We start from the raw sequence: 27,103 nt of genomic DNA on the forward strand, positions 1-27,103 counted from the left end.
GGCAGTGTCACTGGCCCTCATATGTGGGATCCGAACCAGGGCCCTCTGGCATCCCAAGCCAGTTCTTAACCATCGCGCCACTCGGCCGGCCCTGAGACTTTGGGTTTTGATAGGCCAAACACTGTGCTAGGAACTGACAGGGTTGGAGTACCTAAGAAATGAACTCTTTACTCAAGAATGGAAACAAGCTCAGATGATATTGTCTGCAGGTCTGCAGAGGGAACACATTTTTTCCAAGTCCAAAGCAAATAATAGATGGATAGACAAGGCGCTACAAGTTGTAGTCAGTGAGGTCACATTATGGCAAGTACTTGCCGGAGAAGAAAGGGCAACTTTAGTTTGGGTTTCAAAGAGAAGTAAGACTTGTGAAGACCTAGCATTAAGGAAAATGAGAAACTCAATACAGAAACCTTGGTTGATGCCACCACAAGATGTCCTGCTGCAAAGACTGGCCTATGGAAGGACATGGTGTTCTCTGTGCTATTCGATAAGATTTTCTGTAGGGCACAAGCTCATGTTCTTAATCTCTCCTCAACATACATTGCATCACAAACATACATTTTTGTTTTAATATCCTTTTATGATTTTTTTCTACTTGTATTCCTTTATTTTCTTTTCACTCTGGGACGTTTTAGCTATCAAACCTGGCCTCTTTAGCCTTTTCAACCTCCCTTTATCTTCCAGCCCATTCAGCTGTGCTTATAATTGCAGAATAATCTTGTATTTTCTCCCTAGAATGCCTCTTCCAGCTCTTCTGTCTGACAACCTCATCTTTCAAGGTTCAGCTCAAATGGTTCCTCCTCTGTGCAAATCTTCTCTAATTGATTCAGATAGGCGATGGCCACCTTCCAGTTAGCCTCCCGTGGCTCTTTGCAAACATCTTTTTTAGAGCACTTACCACAATTTGTTGAAATTCTGTTTATATTCCTGTTTTGATACCTAGACTATAGCTCTTTGAGAATAGGGACCTTCTCACCGGTATCTGGTTCAGTGTACAACATATAGTAGGTTCTTAATAAATATTCAATATTTACTGACTAAAATTCCAGCGTTTACTGAATGAAAGAATGAATGACTATAAGAAGGATTGATTCTGTGATAGCTCTAGGGCCATACTGATTAACCTAACTAGTTAATCCTAGAAGACTCCTCTAGAAGTTGGGATATTCATGAGAATTGATGTCACATTTTTCAAGTATGTAATCTGCTTAGAAAGTTGAGGAATAAAAGTAGCAAATCAGTATTTGAGAAGGGGGCAAGAAGCTAAAATTTCTTAGTGGTAAAATGCATGTAAATCTGAGGCAGAAGAAAGACTATAAAATTTAAAAAGTGACCTTAGAAAACATTTAGTCAAACTTCCAGAGAGAATGTAAATGAATTTTCCCATGGCCTCCCACAGGGCTTTGGCAGAGGACCGAAATCTAAGCCTCTAAACTCCCAATCTCCAAACTCCCAGTCCTGTGCCATTTTCTCTGTTCGCCCTGCTGGGACAGCTCCATTTCCAGTGCTTATGCATCTAGCATAGAATACAGATGATGTGTTTCTCTTCTTTTTTGCTCTCATTAATAATTTTCAGCAGCTCCCCCAACTGCTTCCTGTTGTCCTGATGGCTTCACCCTTGTGAAGGACATCTGTTCATATAGCAAAGAGAATTACCCAGTACCTCTCCAATATCCCTTCAGTCAATCAGTCAACAAGTTATTTATTGAGCAGTTGCTGATGTGACCAACACAGGGCTAATATGATAGAGTTGGCTGCTTTTAAGCTCAATGCATCATTTAAATAGCACTTTGCATGATTTTGACTTGGCATACCTCGAAGGACAATATTTTTCAAGGCCACAGCGAACTCAGTAATGGGAAGCTTAGCCAGTAATTAATTTTACATGGAATCATGCATTTTGGCCTCATCCCCAGTGTAGGCCTTCAGGATGCCAGATACAAAGCTTCCAGGACCAAATTCTGTCCTTGGACATTCAAAGATTATGTCTATCTTGTCTTCACATTTTTATGATGGAAGCTAAACACCCAGAAAACAATAGAACGAGAAAGACATTCTTTTTAATACGAAGCTTTGAAAGTTTTATTGTGACCAAGAGCATGGTGAGAGTGAGAATGACCATTAGGAGTTTGTGACAATTTTTGCTGATGCTTTGGCATCTAAATCCCCTACCCTTTATGACTCAGGTTTCAATTGAAATATAAAGAGATGGATTCAACCTTTTGGAATAGAGGCTTTCCTATAAATTAGTCCACTTAGTAGCACTGTTAGACCCCCGACTTGAGGAGTTGCTACCACATGAAAGCTCGTTGGCTGAGGAGGAGCAGGCTGCAGGGGAGTAACTGGTTCATAAGCCTCATGACTCTGGAGTCTGAACCATTCTTGGGATCACTTTCAGATTTGCATAAGGATGTTCTCTTCCTGTTCAGTAGACAACATTAGAGAAAGAAAGAAACTCAGGATAGGGTTGCCAGAGAAAATACAGGATACCTGGGTACATTTGTATTTCAGGTAAATAACAAATAAGTTTTTAGTATAAGTATGTCCAAAGTATTAGATGGAACTTACTTATATTTAAAAAAATGGTGTTTACCTAAAATTTAAATTCACCTCGGCATCCTATATTTTTATTTGTTAAATGGGGCATTTCTAAAATAAGACCTTCTATCTGTCAGTTACTTTTGGGCCAAGAAGGAGCTTTGGGCGTTATTGCAAGACTGTATATTCCAGAACCTTAACTTCATCTGTGAAATGGGGATAATAGTACCTAACTTGAAGTTGTTGTAAAGATTAAGTGAACTGATAAACATGAAGCATTCAGCCCATCAAATAACTGTTTAAATATTAGTTATTAATGTTTAGATGACTCACACAAATGTCTGGGTGTGTTTTAAAAACTAACCTTAGACTGTTTATATGTAACATGAAACTCAAGTCACCTATTTTGAATTAATTTAGCGCATAAAAGGGATAATTAATTATATGTTTCTGTGCATCTATTGTATTTGCTTTATCAAGCTATGTTATGTGTATTTTAATTGCATAACCATGTCCAGAGAACCCATTGGAGTTCCCATGTCAATCTATTGTAATATCACTAGAAGAATTAAAATGTTTCATGACAAAGATTCAGGGAAAAGTAAGAGCTTTAAAAATTATTTTTAACATAAATAAAGCAATCATAAGAGGTAAGTTCTTCCATGATGTCCAGGTAAAATTGACTTTCAACAAGGCTGTCCAAATAGAAGCGGTTATCCCCTTAGAATGCAGGATCAAAAAAAAAAAGTGAGACAATAAGTTCATGAGCTTTTTTTCCCCCCGTGCAGTTAACTATTTTTTTTCTTCTTTTGAACTAAATTTATTGGAGTGCATTGGTTAATAAAATTATATAGGTTTCAAGTGTACAGTTCTCATGAGCTTTTAGTATGTAAAGTAGACTAAAAATTTGCTGAGTAAGAAAACTCTAGACATTTACATAATGTCACAAGTCTGATTAAATATAATCATGCTATTAAATTGAAAAGTATAAATATAATTTAGAATTCTATCTTTGGTCTGTGTAAGAAGACTCATTCTACTCAATCTTTTCTTTCTAATAATCACGACTTTTTTCAGCTTCAATTGAAACATAAATGAAAATGAAAACATAATTTCATTTACATATAAATGAAATTATATCCAGTTATAAAGTGAGGGCCACTTGATATTGGGGAAAATAATACATTTCAAAAGTTTAGAAAAATAGAATTTTGAAGATGACTTACTTGGAATTAAAGGTCCAATGACCATGGCTGATTGCATTTTCAGCCTCAGTCTAATGCCTACATGGTTGAAGCAGTTTTCCTGGCCTTGGCCTTTTGTAATTCTGTGGGTGCAGTATCCCAGGGGAACTTTGGACCTTACACAGATCTTTTCAGCAATGGTGTTTAACAAAGGACCCCTCAGCATCATGTGAGGGGCATGTTCAAGTCCTGAGACCCTCAGGAAACCATAGTAACGATTCTTCTGATAGGTGATGAGGCTTCCCACATCAGAAACCTGCAAAGCACCTTTTAAATGTTGAGTCTCATGCCAAATAGCCAAAGAGGCAGAGTTGCTGGGAATGAGAAACTAACCATTGAAATGGGAGTAAGGTTGAGATCAATTTATATGAAAACATTCACATCTGTAGAAGAGCTCGTTGAATGTTTGCCTATTTTCATGGCTGGACCTCTATCCTGTGCCTCACTGCAGGAGTATTCAGCTCTTTATTTTCCACTAGAATTCTTTTGAATACTTTACCTAAGAAGTAGCTGATTTGCCTCAACTCAGTTCTTGAAAAGAAAATGACAAAAACCCCTAACATATGTAGGTGAAGTTTCTTTGGGCCTTTGAGTAAGAAATTTGACCTATTTTAGGTGCCAAGAGAGAAAAGGATGAACATTTAATGAATTCCGTGGGGTTTTTTGTTTTTTTCTATGAATTCTATTATTTAAGATGGACTGAAAAAAGTTTTAAGCAAGTCATTGCTTATAGCTGGATAAATGTAGCAAGCTAATTATTCAGTTTTATCAAGGTTCATAGAAAATAAAGATGGTTCCCTATCTGCTGATACTCCATGAAAAATTTAGACAAGTTCATTATTTCCTTTTTCCAAGGCTCATGGAAACTACACATACATTGCTTATGATCTTGCTCAGCATGTATACAAAGATGACTGAGGCAAGTGGCAAATGCCATAGGCAAGACAGCTAGGGACAAGAATATGTGGGACAAAGAGGGTTCCGAAGGAACTGAAGCTTGCACACTTGTTCTTAGTGAAAAGCTCCAAGAGATGGCTGTCTGAACCTAATTGCCTCCCTTATAGTTTATTATATACAGAAAGGTAGGGAACTTCTGTTTTGTTCTATTCGCTAGACCAGGGGTCGGCAAACTGAGGCTCACGAGTCACATGCGGCTCTTAGGGTACGGTCCATCTCAAATGTTTGCCGGTCCCTGGAAGAGTCAATCCTGTCCCTCACAACAATTTAAAAATCATTCGAGAGCCATAAATATATTTTTACATAATCACCGTTATGTGAATAATATCCTTTAAAAATTTTATAAATGAAGCTAGGATAGTTTTATTTTCATTTTCAATTTTACTTCAGAGCTCCAGTTCGCGAGCCACAGTTTGCTGACCCCTGGCGGCTCTTTCGTCTCAAAAGTTTGCCAACCCCTATTCTAGAACAGTGTTATATTGGACTAGGCTAGTCAACAAATCGTTTAATGATCATTCAGTATCTGAAATACTTTGCATTTTGCAATAAAATTTATCAACATGCTTGTACCATTTTGAAAGAAAAAGGGAAAGTTAAATGAATTTTTATTTATTTTGATTTATAAACTTACATTGCCAATGAAACTTGGATTTAAAACTCAGCTGTTTTTTTTTTCTTTTAATCTTTGAACAACTTTCTTTTTGTCTACAACTCTCCTAGTTTAGGAGGCTGATTTTGAAACATACGACCTGAATTGACAGGTCTGTTTAGTATGACCCTGTCAGGTGGGACATTATAGTCAGGTGTACTAAGCGACTGTGGGCTAAAAGGTAATTGGAAATAATTGCTTAGCAATTGAAAATAGAGGTGAGTGAAGCTTTATATAATAGATTTTACAGTGTAAAGGGGAATTATGGCAATTCCAATCCAAGTCTCCATGGGAGTTTTTTGTCCATACGCTTTGTGCTTATAATAAACTTATCCTGGATCAGGAAAAAGAAAGAAGTGAAAATAGTCAAGAAATTAAAAAAAAATTGCTAGAATTCACACTGTCATACATTAAAACATATTATAAAGTGTTAATAATGAAAACTGGGACATTGACCTAAACATAGATGAAACAATGGAATGGAATAGAAGCTTAGAAAAAGACTCTGATGATTATAAAATGTTAGTGTATCATAAATATGTGCTTCTAAATAATGAGACAATGGTAGATTATTAATACATGGCGTTAGGAAAATTATTAGAAAATAATAAGGTTCTAAAACCTCATGTCACATATCAAAATAAAATCCAAATGGAAAAATTGTAAGAAAAGAGTGAAGACACAAGAAAATGAGAAGAACAATACCTGGATATTTTGGTGAGGAAATTCTCTCAAAGAAAAACCCCCTTCCTTGTCCCCAAAATGAAGAAAAATACAAATTATCTCCCCCCAAACTTCCATAAAAATACTTACCATCCATACATGAAATTTAAAAATGGCAACTTAGTAAAAGTGTTAGTGGCAAAGGATTACTAGTCTTAATACATAAAGAGATTTTGTAAGTTTATGAGAAAATAAACATAATTTTCCATGAAGGCTGAAACCAACATACGATCTCTCCCTCAACCCCCCTAATATTCTTTTCCCTCAACCCAGCCTACTATCTGGCACATTGTCGACACTCAATAAAAATTTGTTGAATGAAAAAATGAATTATTGAAAAGATAAATATTCCAATAGAGAAAATAGAATGTTAGGGAACTTCTGTTTTGGTCTACTCCTTAGACAAGTGCTATATTGGACTAGGCTAAAGAATTTAAAGAGGCAAATACAAAAGAAGTATGATTCATACATATATGATAAGACTCTCTACCCTTACTGGTAATCAAAGAAATGCAAATTAAAATGCTATAACATTGTGGGCCAGCCGAGTGGCGCGTTGGTTAAGAACTGGCTTGGGATGCCAGAGGGCCCCGGTTTGGATCCCACATATGAGGGCCAGTGACACTGCCCTCTACAGCTAAGATGCTGAACAACAGCTCAACTTGGAGCTGGGCTGCTGTGAGTCGCCGGCGACGGCGTAGGCTGCAACCCCTGTGGCAGTGGGTTGCCATGGGCTACCGTATGTAGCCAGCAGCCAGCGTGAGCAGCCAGCAGCCGCAGTGAGCCAGAAGCCAGCGACTGATCTGCCTCGCCCGGGAAGAGCGCAATGATGGTGCCAACTTGGGCCAGTGAAGCAACATCCTCCACAACTAGACTGAAGAACAAAAGGATAGCAATTTGTCTGTTCCCCTTCCCCCAATTCCCCAATAAAAATCTTAAAAAAAAATAAATAATGCAATAACATTGTCTTTTATGTTAGTCAAAGTTGACACAGTTAATAGTGTTTAATGAAAAAGATGAACTAGATAGTGATATTATAAATTGTTGTAAGACTTCTAGAGGGTTAATTATATGTATCATTAACTTTAAAACCTTTTTTATTAATAAACACATTTGAATATAATAATCAGAGATGTTTAAGAAGATATTTGAATAAAATTATACATTGTTTATTACTGTTATTAAAATTTGGGCTTAGTCTACATATCCATGATGTAGGATTATTTCCAAATAAGGCCACAATAAATTACTTGCAATGCATGTACAACACAAAATAATAAGCAGCCATTAAAATCATGCTTTAGAGATTGAGTGACACAAGGAAATGATTAGGACAGATAATGTGAAAAGAACAAGTTAAAAATTTTAATTCTTGCATATTGTTTTCAAGGTTTTTTTTAATATCATAAAATTAAATTTCTAAGTTAATTCAGTTGTGTTCATCTGAGATCCAAGGGGTCGGGGAAGCAATACATGCAATCTTGCTCTGTTTTTAAAAAGTATATTACACATTTCATAGGGAAAGATTTTTGGGGAATTCATCTAAGCATAACAGTGGTTACCTCTATGGTGTGAGATCAATGATGACTTTTATCTTCTTAACACTGATGTATTTTAAGAAAATCATCTTGTAATGAGTTGCTTCACTTAGGCGGGGTGGGGGGGAAAGATGTACTTTAAATAAAATTTGAATTCCTCCAGGTTGCTGGGTGCTGAGTGGAAGTTTGCAAAATCTTCCAGAGAAAAGAAAAGAACCTCAGCCCTCAGAGACAGAAGCCCATCTCCCCAGAGAAAGTGGGGGATGGCGTGGAGCCAGTGGACATGCGTGTTTCCCTGAGAGGAAGCCGGGTTGATGTGGGGAGGGATGCAGGGTGGGTGCTCTGTTCTGCATCAGTCCAGGCTCCAGGCTCCTTACACCTCCTGTAAGGACAAGGGAGCAGGGCAGCCCCAAGAGAAGGGAGCTTTGAGGGCTACAGGAGTGCAAATCCTCATAGCAGCCTAGCCCAGGTAGAGGAACCAGACCTTGTGAAGCGGATTCAATAGTGTTCACGCTACAAAAAATTTGTGTCCACCTGGAACCTCAGAATGCGGCCTTATTGGGAAAGAAGATATTTACAGATGTAATTAGTTAAGGATTTCAATGGTGAAATCAGCAGAGAAAAAGGAGAGGGAAAGCTAGATACAGAGGCATACCAGGAAAATGGCTATGTGAAAATGGAGGCTGAGGCTGGAATTATCCAGCCACAAGCCAAGGACTGCCTAGAGCCACCAGAAGCAGGAAGAGGAGGAAGCATTCTTCCCTAGAGCCTTCAGAGGGAGCTCAGCCCTGCTCACTCCTTGATTTCTGATTTTTGGTCTCGAGAACTGGGAGAGGATACATTTCTGTTATTTAAAGTAACCCAGTTTGGGCCGGCCGAGTGGCGTGATGGTTAAGAACTGGCTTGGGACGCCAGAGGGCCCCGGTTCGGATCCCCACATATGAGGGCCAGTGACACTGCCCTCTACAGCTAAGATGCTGAACAACAGCTCAACCTGGATCTGGGCTGCTGTGAGTCGCCAGAGATGGCGTAGGCTGCAGCCCCTGCTGCAGTGGGTTGCCATGGGCTACCGTATGTAGCCAGCAGCCAGCGTGAGCGACCAGCAGCCCCTGTGAGCGGCTGTCCAGAGCTGGCGACTGATCTGCCTCTCCCGGGAAGAGCGCAATAATGGTGCCAACTTGGGCCAGTGAAGCAACGTCCTCCACAACTAGACTGAAGAACAAAAGGACAGCAACTTGTCTGTTCCCCTTCCCCCAATTCCCCAGCACTGTTCCCATCCCCCCAATTCCCCAATAAAAATCTTTAAAAAAAAAATAAATAAATAAAAAACAAAAAGTAAAGTAACCCAGGTTGTGGTCATCTGTTATGACAGACTCAGGAAACTCATGCGCTTTGGTGAGATGATGAAATCTGGTGAAGTCCAGGAGAGGAGGGGACACTTCTGAGCCTTTAAGTGGTGATGTCTCTTATCGCTACAGTTGACAAACAGGACAGCTCTCTTCAGGACTCATGCTCTGCCTCCCTGTCTAGTGTTTGTGGAACTTGGTTTATGTTGTCTTCTTAAGTCACGAGTCTTAAATTGAGTGGTGCCTTTAGTGGTCTCATAAAGGGGGTTCCTACATCCTTCTGAACGCTTACATCTTACATGAAATTATAAGGTATTCATTAGAGACATTTAAACTAGGCACCAGTCACAGAGTGGCACTCATGGTATTTTAGCAAAAGGAACACCTTTTTTTCCTATCAATTTTATCAAAATGTTTCTGTGTGATCTTTGGGAAAAGGTAAAGGTGAAATCTCTGGGGGATTTTTGTCTTTACCAAGCTGGACTGTGAAATGTGAAAGTTGAGATCTACCAGCCTCATCTGAAGCTCTCTGACAAGGCATGCACGTTGGCAGGAGAAAAAGCCCTGCCTTCCACTGATTGTTAGAAGATAATTTCCATATAATTTTTTTTAAACTGATTTCAAAGAATGTATGTGTAGGAATGCCCACTGCTCTGTAGTTATTCTTCCCATGTCTCACAGTAAGCTCCAAAGCAAGACCTGATGTACACTTTGGCTTGATTAACAACTCAAGCAATAAGAGATTGCAGAAAATTCTGAGGTCTATATTTAGGGCTCATCACCTTTCAAAAAATATTGGTAACAAACACTGTTTATAGTATGACAGGAAACAATAGAACTTGTAACTTTGCCGCAGTGGTCTCTGATGCCCAGCAGGTCCTGCCGCTGGTAGGTTATTTATGGCTATGCTATAACCTTAACTGAAACACAGAGGAGCAGCTATGGCTGTTTTAGTTATTAGTCCTGAGCACAAAGGGTTAGGAGCTTCTCTGGCTTCATTCATTGACAATAATCTGCAGCCTACTAGGAACAATGCTGCATGCTGTGCAAATATAGCATGAGTCTTTCATAAATAATGCCAGGAACAAGGGCTGTGCCAAGGCAGATAGAAGATGTCGATGGCAAGTTAATGTGTTAAGCCCCTGGGTTTGCTTCATTGTACAGGCTGACCTACCCTAGGCAAGTGAGGGAAGGAGGTGCCTTGGCTCAAAGCAGGTTTTGGAGTCCGTCACTCTGCCTCTCTCCACCTCATCTCCCAGACTTACGATAGATCCTTCTAATAATGATGCAACCGGCTTGACGCGCACTGAATTTTATCTCATTACAATAGACAGTGATGTGCTTATTTTGGTGATGGGAATGGGATGTGGTTTCTCTTCTTGTAATTATCCTCTGCCAGTAACAGAGGCTGATTTTTAGCCTGTCCAGAGATGTCAATGTCTGCTTATTTTTAGGCTGTTTACATGCATAAGGGGTCGTAGTCCAAACCCTTTGCTCGATTTATGCAAACTAGCCTTACTCCCACCATCAGGCCACAGCCCCAAGGTGGGAAAATGAGAGTTAGGGTTACTGATGGGGACTTCCTTTCCAGAATGTGGCCACCTAGCACCTTTGAAAAATAAGAGAAGTTTCTATGAGATTACCTAAAACAAAAGTGATTTTTTCCCCCCAGAATCATATCAAATGACAATGTGGCAGGCAGAATAATGCCTCCCCTCTCCCCTCCCCTAAAAGATGTCCATGTTCCAAACACTGGAACCTGGAATATATTACCTTACATGGCAAAGGGAACTTTGGTGATTAAATTAAGGATGTTTAGATAAGATTATTCTGTATTACCCAGGTAGGCCCCATAGAACCACAGTGTCCCTGTAAGAGAAAGAGGGAAGCAGGAGAATCAGTGTCACAGTGATATAATGTGATAGGCTCAACTGGCCACTGCTGGCCTTGAAGACGGAGGGGGCCCATGAGCCAAGGCATGCAGGCAGCTTCTACAAGCTGGAAGGTCAAGGTAATTGACTCTCCCCTAAAATCCCCAGAATGAAGGTAGCCTGTCAATGCCTTGATTTTAGCCCGTAAGACTGTGTTAGACTTCTGACCACCAGAACAATAAAATAATAACTGTGCTGTTTTAAGCCACTAAGTTTGTGGTAATTTGTTACAGCAGTGATAGGAAACTAATACAGAATACATAATAAATAATTCATGCTGATACCTTTATAAGAAGGTGATCAAGTTCACTCATTCAGTTACATTGCGAAAATACTGACTGAGTGCCTACCACATACCAAATGTGGTGTTTCAGCATGGATGGTGCATGAGTGAATAATATATGATCATTCATTTGGCCTCAAAATATTTATTTATTTATTTAATTTTTTAATTTTTTTTTTCACTGAGCCATCCCACCGCCACCTGTTGGCAGTTCAGCAGCAGCTTAGCTTGGGCCAGGAATCGAACCACTGTTGCTCAGAGCTCGCACTCTTTTTTTTTTTGTGTGTGTGTGTGTGTGTGTGTGTGCTCATTTAACTGTATTTTAAGTTCTTTACAAAACAAGGCCTTAGGTACCCCCAGCTTCAAGTATGCCCCTGGGCTTGGTTCACTGCCGTCTTATATTCATGCTTGGGTATTCATCCACAAACATCAAACCCCTGGACAGAAGATGTGATGAACAGGCCCCCTCCTCTATGGCATGAGTCCTTTGCTGATTTAAGAGATGACCACAGCAGCCAATGTGGAAAACACCGGGACTTTTCCTTTGGAACTGGGCTGTGATGAGAAGTGCCTGCCAGGAATATCATCTTTTCTCTAAATCTTCATCCTCTCCAGTTTCTGAAGATACAGCAGAAAATAATCTTCTTTGAAGATACTGGATAATAATTCCCAAAAACAAACACGTGCTTCCAATGCATTGTGCTTTCAGATATTCAGGGAGGAAGAAAAACAATTTCATCAATACAAATTCCCTGTGACTTGGTACCTGGGTTTAGTTCAGCTGCCGGATGAGCTGATTGATGCGTTCACCTCGATAGCCAGGTGAGCCCACTTCCTTGAGGAAGCCCACTCTATTCTTGGTAGCGTGACGGGCAACTGAGAGATGGAAAGGGCACAAGAACCTTGAGATCGCCTGGAAATTCTTCCCCGGGAAGGCAATTTCATGAATGAGGTCTTCCAAGCAAATGACACCAAACTTCCCCAGATGTTCCTCAATCACTGTGTTGTCTGTCAAAGGGATAATTTTATTCTTGACTTTGGCTTGTCCACGTTTCAAGATGAGTTCTCGGACAGACTTCAGGTTTGGAAATCCCCAGGTCACATAAGGTTCCACTACACGCAGTGTTTTCATGGTTTTGGGGGTCACTTTGAAAAAAACACCACTGAAAATCTTCTGCAGACGAAGCCTTGCAATGGTCTTCTGCACCATTAAACTCACCCCATTAATCCTTTGGATACGTACAACAAAGGCCAAGGAATGTTCATCTGGCACTTCCAAACCATGAGGTTTCACTTCTAGTCGTGTGAGGCGTACCTTGTCACGTTTTTGCCGCCAGGCATCGTGTAGGAACCATTCCAGTCGCTTAAACCTGATCTCTTTTCCTTTCCTCTGCTCCTTCCGTTGCAAAAGTGCCTGCTTTGCCTGGGTGGCTTTGAGGGCCTGATAAGCCTTCCTCTTTTTCAGGAGATTTTCTGGAACCAAAGGGATCTTTCTTCTTTGCTCTTCCTCCGCCATCTTTCCAATGCTCCAGAGCTCGCACTCTTGATCGAGCTCTTAACCAACTGAGCCACTCGGCCGGCCCAATCCTCAAAATATTTATTTAGTGCCTTCTATTTGCCAGGCAGTGTTCCAGGGGACACACAGGGAAATAAGACAGCTAGGATCCCTGCCCTCACATAGCTCATGCTCTTGTGTAGAAGAAAGCAGATCAAAGAGCAGTAAGAAGGTCATTGTAAGTCGTGTTAAGTGCTATAGAGAAAATTAAAACAGGGTAGTTGAGAGAGATTAACTGGAGAAAAGCTCCCTTAGGTCAGCAGGAATGCCTCTCTGAGAAGGAGGAGGTGACATCTGAGTTGAGACCTGAAGGACAAGAAGGTGGCAACCTTGACAAGCTTGAGTGTGGAACAGAGGATGTTTAAGGAAAACCGGAAGGCCAAGACCTGGAGGCAGAAATGAGCTTAACAAGTGTGAATAACTGAACCAGGCGTGTGAACAGAGAGTGCTGTGAATGGAGAGATGGTGGTAGACTGAGATCACTCAGGGCTTTCCATGCCAGGATAAAGAATTGGGATTTTATTCTAGGAGAAATGGGAAGCCAGCGGGGATATTTCAGCGTTGAGTTACATGAGCTAATGAATGTTACAGTTTATTGGATGACCTTGACATAATTAAAGTGCTTTTGTAGAATTATTCAAATTTTAAACCTAAAGTAAATTTATAAGTCGTATAGCTTGATTTTCCTTTTTTCTTCTTTTTTTTTGAATTCTCTTTATTATCTACCTCTAAGGGTATTATTAATTTTTGAATTAATTAAAGGTCATATAGCTTGATTCTCTCTTCTTAATATAAAGTGGTTGCTACATTGGTTAATTCACTTTAGAACACACATCTGTCTCTTGTCTCTCGTTATATGCTTTTTACTGTGCCACCCACCACCTACACACAATTTCACTCATTTTTCTTCAGTATCAGTCCTCTCCTTTCTTCTTCCTTTTAAGCGAAAATATTCAGGAACCAAGGCCTACATTTAGATAATAAAGAAATTCTTACAACTAATGGAACTGGAATCGAGAATTGAAAAGGAGGGCTCCATGAGAAATTGACCCTCTCCTGCGCTCTGCTTTGTGATCTAATATTCATGAATGGCTTATTCTAGATCATTCATATTGTTTTATGAAATAAGTTATTTCTAGTAACAGCCTGCATAACCTTTTGATTTTTTTTTCTTTTTATTTGCCAAAGAGAGAAAAAGATAGCAACTAAAAATTGGATGGTTGGCAGTTGCTAGGCACCAATCCGACATTCAGGAAGTAGCAATGAACCACAAGAAGATTTAAAAATAAACAACCATTTTAATCTTTAACCACAATTCCAATGAAGCAGACAAGTTATCTGATTACTAGTATTCTCCAAACAGACATTTAACAAGAGAAATTAGATAATATTTTTGAACTTTCTATGTTTCGTCAGTTGTATTTACTTAATATAGTTATATTTCTTTCTAATATGTTTGTCAAGTTCATTAAAATTTACTTTTATAATTTTTAAGTTTAGTGGTTGGAGGGGTAGACAGTTATTTGAAAAACAAAGTAAAATTTACATCATTTAAATTTTAATAGGGTTGGCTTGAATATTTCCCTAAAGAAATTCTTGTCATCTGGATAGAAACAGAGTAAATAATTTATTCATTTCATGATCCCTGATGGTTTTTTTGGTTTTGTTTTCTACCTTTATGTTGAGCTTCATGCTGAGAACTTTAACCCTCTTACCCTCTGAACTAGTCGATTCAGACCCTGATGGCTCCTCCGAAAGAAAGGCACAACCGCTCCCCTAACTTCTGTGGGGCCTGAGTAATCTCTGTCATAAATAATGGCAGCTTTGTGTACTGAATTTTGTTCTCATGAACTACAACAATAAATAAGGTAGGATTAGCTCTTCTAGGAAGAGCAATGACCTGATCAGGTGTGACTTTGCAGAATTAGCAACACAGGCTGATGACACAAGGCAGCATGGTACAGTGGTTTGAAAGCACAGCCTCCAAAGCTGGAGTGCTTGGGTTTGAATCTTGCTCTGCCATTTATAAGCTGTGTAACCTTGGACAAGTCACTTATCTTCTTTGTTCCCATTTTCTCTCTTTTTTTTTTTAAGCTGAGCCACCCTGCCGGGAATCGAACCGCTGTTGCTCAGAGCTCACACTCTTGAACGAGCCACTCGGCCGGCCCCCGCTGGCCCCCTATTTTCTCTTCTTTAAGAGGGAGAAATAATAGTAACAAGCTCATTGTTAGGATAATTAAAAAAGATAATGTTGGGCTGGCCGAGTGGCGCGATGGTTAAGAGCTGGCTTGGGACGCCAGAGGGCCCCGGTTCGGATCCAACATATGAGGGCCAGTGACACTGCCCTCTACAGCTAAGATGCTGAACAACAGCTCAACCTGGAGCTGGGCTGCCGTGAGTCGCCGGCGACAGCGTAGGCTGCAGCCCCTGTGGCAGTGGGTTGCCATGGGCTACCGTGTGTAGCCAGCAGCCAGCGTGAGCGGCCAGCAGCCGCAGTGAGCAGCCGTCCAGAAGCCGGCGACTGATCTGCCTCACCTGGGAAGAGCACAATGATGGTGCCAACTTGGGCCAGTGAAGCAACATCCTCCACAACTAGACTGAAGAACAAAAAGCAACAGCAACTTGTCTGTTCCCCTCCCCCAATTCCCCAATAAAATCTTAAAAAAAAAAGATAACGTTTGTAAAACATTTAAAACAATGCCTGGCATAGTAAATCTTATGTAAGTTATTTGATAAAGATGCAGATACATACGTGGGAATGATCTCTCATCAGATCCTAGTACATTGTCCACTTTTTTCTTTCATATTCGTAAACTACCCCTAGAAAAATGAGCTATTTAATTGGTTCCAAAAGGCCGGCCTTATGAATAAAAAAATAAATACATCATTCCTATTTATAGCAAGTCAGTCTTTGCTTTGCACAGTTTTCATATGCATACATTTCAGTAACCAGGCTTTAGTTAACACCAGTCAGTCCTCCAACAACACCGATCCAATTTGAGATTCCCGGCATGTGAACTCAATAAGTGCATAGAGTGCAAACTTCCTGCTAGGTCTTCAGTCCACAATCACTATGTCAGTAGCAGATGACTGTCGTGAATCATGTTCCTTCTTTTAAAATTTGTTGGTGGTCAGTCACTGCATATCTATTATTCAGTCCACATACAGACAGCAAAGCGTGTCGCTGTGTTGTTTCCCTGTCTCCCACTGATAGTCCCACATGACATTGGACACAAATGGACAATCCACAGAGCCAACTGGCCAACAAAGGTCAAAGTGCACTGAAGGGACAAGTGACAGCAAACTGAATGGAGCATTAGAAGAAAGAGCTGACCGTGGAATGTTGACAGTGGCCCATTTGAGAGACTGTAGGTATGCAGCCAGAGGAACTTAGTGAAGTTGAGCTTATTTACATCAATTGGGAAAGTGGTTGTGGTAAAAAGGATAAAGCTGTCCTAGAGAAAGTGACTTCTTCACGTTATAAGGACTCTCAGAGATATTTCGCAATACTGAAAGCAGGAAGGCTTAAAATGTTTGGAGCTGATCAAAACTTAGAAAGCACTATGACAATTCCTTGAAGCAGGAAAGATGCTCTTTTTGTATCATACTTTATACAGTGACAAAGAGAAGGCAAGCAGTGTTCAAACTACTCTTGATGGAAGTCCAAAGGGATTGAATTCTCAATGGTTCTAATATTTTAAATTACAAGGTACTAAGTAAATATAATTTTTACTCTTTTTTACATTTCCCTAGACACTGATAAACTATGGCAAGAGAGTTTTTAAAGTTTTGACAGACATTTTTAAAGGTCATAGGACAATTGTAATTTTCCCCATCAATTACTAAGATCACTTGGTGTGCTGTCAGCTTGCTTCGTCATTTGTATGGCCTTGCACTGGCATGCAAAGTGAGGACTACCTGTACCATTCTGGAGTCAGTGCTAATCCAATGAGAGGGGTGGGAAAAATCATCAAGCAAAATTATTATGCTGGTTGGGCAAGAACCTTGAAAACAATAAAGGTTTTATTCAAGCATGGTAAATTATTTTGTCATTGGGATTTTTTTGACCCAATGTTTCATCACCATTAAATAGCATCACAGAATTTTCTTTATTTGGATAACTCAGAAACAAGGATTCTCTAACTAGATCAATACACCTGAAGTCTGTGTTTTCATTTTGTGTCCCTGTGTTTTTCATGGGGAAGGAGTGAAAGGAGTCTTTCCTTTTTTCTTCAGCTTTTCAAGAGAGCATGTCATTGAACATAAATGATATGCTCAATGTAGAACTTGAATTGTGTAAGAGCCCACACTTAAAGGGCACTGAATGTCTGTGTTCATCTGAAATAACAGAGAGAATTATCGTCATTTTATCCAACTCGAGAAAGAACTCAAAATTGAAGGTTTTGTAAGTAGGCATCAATATCATTTTGACATTTATAGACTTCTAATATTTTTAGATTGAAAATAGTCCTAAATGACTTGTTCATCTGTTTGCCATCCATTCCTAATATTTAATTATAATAAAATCTAATTGAAAACTTGTAGTTCAGAATTGCTGCACATTTTAAGAATTTCTTATATGCCAGTATTCTTAAGAATATTCCTTCTTGATTCAGGATCATGTAATATGAATTCTGCCCTTATCAAATTGAGCCCCAACCAAAGAGAGACTTGGTCTACATTTCTTAGAATGTACCCTCCCCCCTAAGAGAGAGACAGTTCTAGAGTCATAAAAATATCTTCATGATTATCACACTTCAAGCTGTAAATGGTCAAAGAAAAATTTAAAAGAATCAGAAAATTTCAACAGTATGTGGCTTCCCAGCTCTGATTATTGATTCCCGTTGCCTCACATTCTCTTTTCTTGAATCTTTGCCTTGGGAAGTTTCTCAACATTAGTTCCAGTCGCTTTGGTTTCATGCTACTTGGTTTCTTAAAAGTCAGCTAAAAATTGCCAGAATATCCTACATTCTAAAACATGAAAACACACAGGAAACAACTAGGATTGGAAATAGCTCACAATCATGGCATTTCCATTTCTAATCAGAGGAAGGATAATGCAGTGAAATACATTTTATCATCAACTTATTATAGGCAAAGCTCAAAAGGTAGATATCATGTTTTGTTAGTGGTGGTGTAGGAAAACAGTTTCCCTCAATTGTTTGCTTCTGGGAGTGTAAATTGGTATATAAATATATATAAGAGTATAAACTTGGGAAAACATCAATTTAGCAATATCCATCAATTGTCAAAATGAGGACCCTTTCACCGTTAATACTGCTTTTGGGACTTATCTAGCATCTTAAACATGTATGAAATGATGTATGTACAAAGACAGTCACTGCAGAATCATTTATAATACTAAATAATTAAACATACCATATAACCGGATGTTAAAAATGACATTTTTTTACCAAAGTATCAATAAAGTGAATCTCAATCCTAAGTCCTAAGATAGATTTCCTCATACAGGATTTACAAAGAAAATGTTACGGAAATGGTTTTGGGACTCTTGGATCCATTAGCCCAGGTCAAGGATTATAAGGAAGGACCAGAAATTGGAGAGGTTCTATAAAGGCGTTATTTCTAAGGGAGAGAAGGGAGATATAATAGCACTCCAAGTTGGATGCCATGGAGAGGACCCCACATAAATGTGTTCCATGAAGTTGAAGGTTGCCATGAACTTGGTGCTTGATCATGCCCAAGAAAACTCAAGTCCCCTATTGTCGTACATGAAAGAGGCTGCACTGGGGTCAGGCAGCCCTCCATTTGTCAGAGCAAGAAAGGTGTGGGTATTTCCTATGGACAGATGTGGCCTCCTGGATAGTGGGTGTAGTAGGCTAATGGCCTCTTAAATATGTCTATGTCCTAATCCTTGGTACCTGTCAATATGATAAGTGACATGGCAAGGGAATTAAAGTTGCAGGCAGAGTTAAAATTGGTAACCAGCTGACCTTGAAGTAGAGAGATTCTTGTCGATTATCCTGGGCTCAGTGTAGTAGAGGATTTACATCCAGGAACGTGCTGGAATATAATAATAAGTCTCTGTCAAAATGGAGGGAGTGTTTGGAGGATGCTCGGGTGTGTACTGCTCAGATTATCATCACCCTCATCCACCAAGATTTGTGTTGGAAGCTCAGAAAAAAGAGGCAGCAACAGCATACTCCCACAACTTGTTGTGAGTGAAAGGCATTCCTCCACTTTGACAAGGTAAATTGGTTCTGTCAAGGAGACAAAGCAAGAAAGCAGCAAGTGGCATGAGAGCCTTTGGTATCAGGAGCAGGAGAAAGCGTGGTGACCTGGGCAGTGCACCCACAGCCCATGGCAGGTTAGCAGAGGGCTGTGGGGTGGCAAGCTGGGACTGTGACACCATGGACAGGAGCAAGAGAGGAGAAGGAAGGACATGAGAGCAAGAATGGCCCTGAGGAAAAAAAAAAAGCACTGTTACCCACACACAATCAAGACGTTCATCCATCCACACGTTCAGACATCTGGCGGGATTTGGGGCTGATGGAAGATGGGCTCTGGCCTTCTTAAATTCTGCTGGAGGAGGCTGAGTTGAAAAAAAGTTTTCTTTTAACAATAATTTCCACATTCTTTACCTCCCATTTAGTGTGATTTTGGAAAATATAGGTAAAATTCCGTTAGAACCAAACCAGACTTTAGAAATCTAACTCCTGCTTTACTTCTCTCTTCTTTAGCAACAAGAATAATTTTCACATTAGGAAAAGTCAATACACTGTTGGTTAAGAAAAAGATCGAATAATAATATAGGTGGAGAGATGATTATAGCATATTTACCACCTACTGAAGAAATTGCTGATACAATTGTGGAGCCTTGATAAATTATCTTCAAAACATTATGGAGGGCTGGCCGAGTGGCGCATTGGTTAAGAGCTGTCTTGGGACGCCAGCTCTAAGCAGCAGAACCCTGGTTCGGATCCCACATGCGGGCCAGTGATGCTGTGCCCTCTGCAGCTAAGATGGTGAACAATAGCTCCACCTGGAGCTGCTCTGCCGTGAGTTGCCAGCAACGATGCAGGCTGCAGTGGGGCTGGCCAGCAGCTGGCGTGAGCTTTTGTGAGTGGCTGGCAGCTGCCATGAGTGGCTGTCCAATGGCCGGTGAGCGACAGCCTCACCCGGAAAGAATGCAATGATAATACCAACATTGGCCAGTGAAACGACGTCCTCTACAACTAGACTGAAGAACAAAAAGGACAACAACTTGTCTGTTTCCCTTCCCTGATTCCCCAACACTGTTCCCCTCCCCCAATTCCCCAATAAAATCTTTTTTAAAAATTATGAAAAGTAGAGACATTTTCTCAGACTTTTTACTTCTTTCTTTTTTAAGTTTTCTAAGAAGAAAAAAGTCTATTCTGTGGTCATGCACATGATATAATTGCTTAATACACTTTGAAAGAGGATTATGAGGATTTTTTTTTAGATCAAAAAGAGCGAACATAAATTCGCCAAGATTATGTAATGATTTGATACTCTTGGGTAGAGTTATATTTGTTAAAGTCTCTAAATTTTTTCATAACTGAGAGTGAAATGTGACTTTAATCATAGCAGCAGAGGGGCTGCCCTTAAACTGAGTATTTGGCCCTGTGCTTTTCAACTTTTTTATCTATAACTTGAATGAAGAAAAAGACAACCAATTTATCTAATTTTTGCATGATACAAGAATAGGATTCTGAAAGGTGTATCTTCTCAATAGAGTGAAATGATGGGTTAAAAAACAACACAATGCAATGCAACAGAAATGAATTATATTACCATATGTGTGTTTAAAACAACAAATGCAAAGTACATATTTGGGGAACTTTAATGTCATGAAAATTAATGCAAGGTTTTAGTTGGTCAGTGCAAATTAGAGTGGATATGGGTAATAAAAAGGCATATGAAGCTCTGTGTTGCATAAATGACAGCTTAGTGCCCAGACTAAGGAAAGTAAAAGCTCACTGCTCTCTAAAGAGAGTAGACAATATCAAAACATTGGATTCAGCTTTTTCCAATTCTACCAGGACTTGGACACATTGGGGCAGAACTATTGAAGAATGGCCAGAATCAGAGTAGTTAATCAGCAAAATAGAAAATGTTGGTAATATGCAGTAGCTGCACTTAAATATTTGAGAGATGGTCATGAGGTAGAATTGTTAGATTTCTTCTCTACGTTTTCAGTTCCAAAAAATACAACATGGTGATTAGTTGACTGCTAGTACCTGAGGTGGTGGGAGATGAGGCCGGCGGTAGAAAGGGCCCAAGCCATGAAGCATAAGCCATGTTGAGGAGGGTAGATGATGAGAAAACACAGAGGGCTGTAAGCAATGGAGAGATAAGGGCAGGTTTCTGTTTTTGAAGGTCTCTTGGGCTACACTGGGAAAGCAGAGGCTGTCGTCCAAAGATGTTTTGAGGAGAGTGCTCCCAATGAGTGAAGGTCTGGAAACAATAACCTTCAAGACTTGTGTATTTTAACTACAAATGCACAACTTTGAAGAAAATCGAAACACTCCTTAATTGCTTTTCCAGAATTATCTTGTGGTACAGTTGCTCTTATAATTAACAGAAAGCCAAGGTTCTTATTTCCTTGAGGAAATTTCAAAGTTCTAACCTAGATAGAGCTCACACAAAAATGCAGTGATTGAGAAAAAGGGATACTGTTATAAATTTTAAAATTGAATCTAACTAGCAGGGAAAACTAAGCATAACAGCTCAAAATTGGCTTGCTTGAGACAGGCTTTAGTTTCTGAAGCTATAGAAAATAAGCTTACTCATACGTAGAAAAAAATTGCAATTGAGATATTGTCACCATCATCAACAAATTGAACACAAACCCCACAATCTCCAGGAGCACTACCAAAAGGGTATAATCTTTTTTCCTTTCAAATAGATAACAAAATTGAAGTGGTGGTGGATTCAGAATATCCAAGGTCATATTGTGACAAAGGATAGGTCTCTTTATGACCTGCTGTGAGGAAATTTTAAAAGATTAAACTTGTTAAGTAAGTTACACTTCATTTCTTAACTAGAGTCTCATCCCTTGTTGTCTCAAACTAACCTCATTTTTTTTATTAGCTTTCTTGGTGATATCAGTAAGTGCCTACATGTGTATGATGCTTCCAAGCCTTTCATTTTATGGCAAGATCCTGGGCTAGCCAACATTTTGAGACCTTATTGACCTAACAAATGGAGATTAAATGACATTCTAGAATGAGGGCTGGATTAACAGAAGACCCAATGGAATGGAATCATGGTTAAGGATGGGTATTCTGGAATCAGCCTGAGTGTGGACAAATCTTGATTTTGCTATTTACAAAGCTGTGTGACTGGGTATGGATTACTCAGTCTTTCTGTGTGACCCTTTTTCTTTTGAATGAGCTATTCACTATCTCATAGGATTGTTAAAAGGTTCAAACAGTTGAAATAAGTAAAGTCTTATAGCTGTACCTGGTATATGGTAGGCAGTCAAGTGTTGTTAACCATCACTCTCAGTCCTGGCTCAGGTTCAGCAAGTTATTATGCAGATCAAGATTATTCACTTCCTTGGGATTCACTTTCCTCATCTCTGAAATGAAGGCATTAGACTAGATGCTGGCAAATGCTCCTTACAGATTTCCTTAGTTAATATAGTCATTATTTATTTTTATTATCTTCACATATCAATTATATATTGATTGCCTGTTATGAACAAGGAATTATGCCTTGGAATAATGGGTTATATGGATATTATATTGGCCTTCAAGGGTTTGCAGAATATAAAGAGATAAGACATAGAGATATGTAACCCCAAGGCAGGCTCCATGGGGCAACTTTCATGTACTCCATACTGAGTATAAGGTTCAGAGAGAGTAAGACAGTGAGAAATAAAAGAGAGGAGGATTTGGGCAGAGGTCATGGAGAGAGTAAAAGCATGAAGGTGGGAAAGGACAAAGAGTATTTAGGAATGGGGCATACACCGATTTCATGTGGTTGAGAGTTCTATAGTAAGAGTAGAAGACCAGGTTGGACAGGGAAGTTGGGCTGCATTGTAGAGCTTACTTAAAGCCTTCCTGAGGAACATGTGTCGTTCTGTGAACAAAAAGGAGCTGTTGATGATTTCAGAGCAGAATCATGGTCCTGCTATAAGAAGACAAATGAGAATGCTGGAAAAGAGAAAGAGGCCAGATAAGAGGTAATAAAAACAACCCACCCATGATCTGGGGATTAGCATACTTCCCATCAACTTTCTTGACATTGATCACTTTCTTGGGTCTCTACTCCATACTAGTTCCTATGCACACACCCTTCCTTCTCTTCTCTGATGTTGCTGCTGGGTAGGTCTCCTTCCCAAAGATCTGAACCTCCCATTACTCTACTTCCCTTTCTGATGCTGGGAAGAATGGCTGCATGCATCTTTGTTGCTGCAGCTGCCCCTCCCTCTGATGGTGTATGTTGGGAACCCTGGCATCTAGAGACTTGCGCTTTATTCAGACACCCCCAACTGTGTGTTGGTGCTAATTCCAGTATATTTAGACTTTTTCCTGGGGCTTTTGCTTTGAAACCTATTCTGGTCTTCTGCCCAGGACAATTCAGTTGGGCAATGTAGAAACCCCAAGATCTTTTTCCATTTCCCTGAAAGTTCTTATGCAGGGCCAAGTCCTAGGTAGTCTTTCCTTTGTCATTCCTTGTCCTTCAAGCCCTGTCAGACCTCCAGAGCTGAAGGTGTATAGCAACAAAAGGAACACCTTGCTCCAAATCTTACTAAATTAAGAGAATGTCGAGGCAGGAAGGGAGATTTGGTAGCCTCCTGATTCTTTCCCAAAGGTTCCAACCCTGAGCAAGGGTTTTGTGGACATTGCTGCAGATGGCTCACTTAGGTCCTTGCTTGGAACATTCAAAACTGTATTTCCTGGGGAGGTTAGAGTGGAAAGGTCAGGGTGAATGGAACAAATGGTACCCTATAAAGAGCATGAAATTTGGAATCACACAGGCCTATCTGGATTCAGATTTTATATTTACAACTTAACTAGTGGCAAATACTTCTCTAGACCTGATTACTCATCTCTACTTGTAAATTGGCATAACCCCTGACAGGGTTGCTTTGAAAACTTGATGACATTTCTCATAACCCTTGGTGCCTCTGGTTGATTTGTTATCAATTCAAACTTGTGGCAGAAAAGAATCTGTTAGCAGTTATTTTGATAATGTCTTAGGGTATATCATCTTTAAGAGTAAAATAAAATGCCTTATTCCTTTTTTAAAATGCTTCAAGCATTTTATCCTTTTGAATGCTTTGAAAATCAAAACATTGTGGTAACCACCTACTATAACCCCCTTTGTGCCTGGTGACACACCTGTTCTTTGGGAGCTGTCTCCTCAGACATGTCTCTGCCCTGGCCTCTCTCCCCACCCCTTGTCAAATCAGTCAGCATTGTTCTGAGTCTTCTTTGAACCGTGAACCCATCTCTATTAGAACATGTGCCTCACGATAGTATAACCGTGTGGGACACATCTACCTCCCTCCCGGACTGAGAACTCCTGTGGGATGTCCACTGACCATGGATTCTTCCTCTTGGGCCCATTATACCCTCTTCTGTCTCAGACCAAGCATCCAATGCCCTCATAGCACCTTCTTGTTTTCCAAATTCTCCTCTACAACAGCCCCCACACAGCCTTTACCTTCTTCTAGAATGTTCTCCATGCTTTTGATCATTCTACATTCATCTCCCTTAAGGTTTCTGTCTTGTGGCCCAATGCTAATAGCCAAACTGTGTAACTAGCAACCAGCTAATCCAATTAAACAACTCATGCTAAAATGTTAGCAGGCAGTGGTTTGAAATGTATGTTATATGTATTATATGACATATACTAATATTTACCTTAAAATGTAACTACTGGAGACTATATCAGACGTTATACCTGGCTAGGGAAACTCTCCCTCTTGAATATCATCATATTTTGCAGGGCCAGCTCTGGAGACAAACGGCCTCAGACTTAATCTGTCACTTTTTAGTTGTGTCACCTTGTACAAATTGTTTAACTTCTCTGTGCTTCATCAGTCATGTGAGTTTTCTCACATACACAATGGAGATAATAAGAGAAGGTGCTTCCTACAGTTGTCCTGATGTTTAATTGATTTAATACACTCTGAGTAGTAACGAAGTTACCTGGCATATAAGGCCCTAGAAACATGTCTGCACATGCACCACCTGACTACAGAGTGGTGATATGCTATACTGAGTCCTCACTTCAGAAAATATTTTTCTAAACCTATTATTCCATAACCATGAATTATATGAGGCAGAGAACTTGAAAGAGAATGAATGTCTTTACATTAAGTCCATATCCTACACACACATGTACAGGGTGTTGTGTTTGAAAGAACCCTGAATTAGGAGTTAAATGATTAATGAGCATGTCTCAATTCCACCACTTACAACCAGCAGTACAAACACGAAATCTTAGCACTCCAGTGTATCTAGAAAAATAAAACTGCCTGCCTGCTGAGCTCACAAGATGTTATGGAGACCAAATGGGTTAAACAACAACAAAAAAATCCCTTGGAAAATTGTAAAGAGCAATGCAAATAGGAGGTATCCTACCATGAGACTGTGAATTTTTCCAGGGGAGGAATAGCTCTTGTCACAGGGTCTGTCAGACAATAAATGCTCACCAGCTTTGTGCAGGATGAATTGTTAAGGAGAGGATGTTTGCACCAGGCTAGGAAGATACCTATCTAAAATTGACAAGACTTGATGTGAATAGTAAAACAGAAACTTTAGGGTTTTATGCCATCTTTTGTTTCCATGGTGTTTGAGAGTAGCTGTTTTCAAGCATGGGGGAATATTTTAAGGGGAGCTTTTGTTCACAATAGTACCTATAATAATTTCCTGGAGTCACAGGATGTCCTTTTTCCTCTTGTGGCAGGCTCACCTCAAACCTTTGCACTGTCCAAGAGAAAGCAACACTCAGCACATGCTTGTTGAATAAATGAATGAATGGGTGAGTGAATATTTCCTATATTCAGCCAAAGAAACAAAATCTTGAAGTATTCAAAGAATCCTTCATCTCCTAACTATTCATTTCTTAAGGAACTTTTCTTTGTTTGGATTTTTGTTTAAAGAAGACTAACATGGAAACAGCAAGTCTTTCTATAAAGTGGTTGTCATCAAAATTCTTTTATATCAATAATGGTGTTAAATTTACAATATTAAGTGCTGCTTTTTTTCATGGTGGTTTGTTTAGTGCTGCCAAATCACAACATATCAAATTCTTGTCTGCCTTAGTCCCCTGATAACATTCACTAGAGAAACACAGAGGATTAGACACTACATCAGAGATATGTGCACGTGAACCTTGGTTAATTGAGGAGAGAAAAATGCATTAGTCAAATTTCACGCTGAGAGCCAAAACAATAAAACTATGGATGACATCAAATATATCTGACTTAATCAGCATCGATCATTTTCACATTCAGTAGATAAATCCATCTTCCTAAAATCAAATGCAAATCTAGTAAATGTGCAATGCACGTAAGTCAGTTGCTGCCCATTATAATTGTGCTTGAATCTAGCTTCATGTTTGAAAATTGTGGGAGACAGCTTCCTGGCCCTTACCTAAAATAATTGTCATGCACAGACATTTGGGACATGGCATAAATTGAACTATTTATCTTCTCAGGCAGGTAAGGTCTTATTAGTCAAATTCTACTCCCTATGAGGTTCTTTCTGAGCTTAGGAATTACAGTCTTCATTAGCATATATATTTTTGATCTTCATACTTAGAGAATGTGATTAGGTTTGTGGCTGCTGTCCTCTGAATCTGCCCTGAGGCTCCCCCTGGGCACTGTATCTTTCTCTCCATTTCTAAAGAACCACACCGGGCCGTTGCAGGGCTTCCCTATTTTCTCTGTCAGTCATCTTGCTTCCCTCCAGTCCAGATAGCTTTGATGAGATCAAGACTCTAAAATCTCTGAGTGTGCCCATCCCATGCTCAAAAGCTTTCATGGACTCTACAACTGCTTACGAAATAACATCCAAACTCTCTCTCAAAACTGAAAGTGCTCCACGGTTCTGACATCATCTGTGTTTTCAGCTCATCCCCAAAAGTCTCTGAAAGAACCCAATGATATTGTCTAATTGTGCACACTGTTCCACATGCATGCACTTCCTTGCTTCATATCATTTTATGTCATTCCCCCAAATTCGGATTCCTCTTTACCCTACTATGGAAATCCCTTAAATGTATAATAAGTTTAACTCTCAGGTCCTCTGTAGCACTATTTCTGACCATGACATCCAGATCTTTTCATCCTAAGAAACTTGCTCTTCCGTAAAAACCTTCCACAAGTCCCCATTGAA

General features: G+C 39.7%; 1 protein-coding gene and 1 long non-coding RNA gene across 3 annotated transcripts in view; one reads left to right on the top strand and one right to left on the bottom strand.

Annotated features, from left to right (window-relative positions):
* The window catches only part of LOC109380895 (uncharacterized), a 270,700-nt gene that overhangs the window by 163,165 nt on the left and 80,432 nt on the right, over positions 1–27,103 (top strand). The window lies entirely within an intron of this gene.
* Positions 11,506–12,730, bottom strand: LOC109380894 (60S ribosomal protein L7-like 1). Its single transcript, XM_019638960.1, has 2 exons — positions 11,976–12,730; positions 11,506–11,911 (listed from the first exon to the last, which is right to left on the bottom strand). Exon 1 carries the CDS (start codon positions 12,723–12,725, stop codon positions 11,982–11,984), a length of 744 nt encoding a protein of 247 aa, XP_019494505.1. The 5' UTR covers positions 12,726–12,730; the 3' UTR covers positions 11,506–11,911; positions 11,976–11,981.

The sequence above is a fragment of the Hipposideros armiger genome, unplaced genomic scaffold (genome assembly GCF_001890085.2).
Source record: "Hipposideros armiger isolate ML-2016 unplaced genomic scaffold, ASM189008v1 scaffold_41, whole genome shotgun sequence".
NCBI classification, from domain to species: domain Eukaryota; kingdom Metazoa; phylum Chordata; class Mammalia; order Chiroptera; family Hipposideridae; genus Hipposideros; species Hipposideros armiger.

Excerpts from the sequence above, each read along its gene's own strand:
- LOC109380894 (XM_019638960.1), bottom strand. The coding sequence starts at position 12,725 with ATGGCGGAGGAAGAGCAAAGAAGAAAGATCCCTTTGGTTCCAGAAAAT.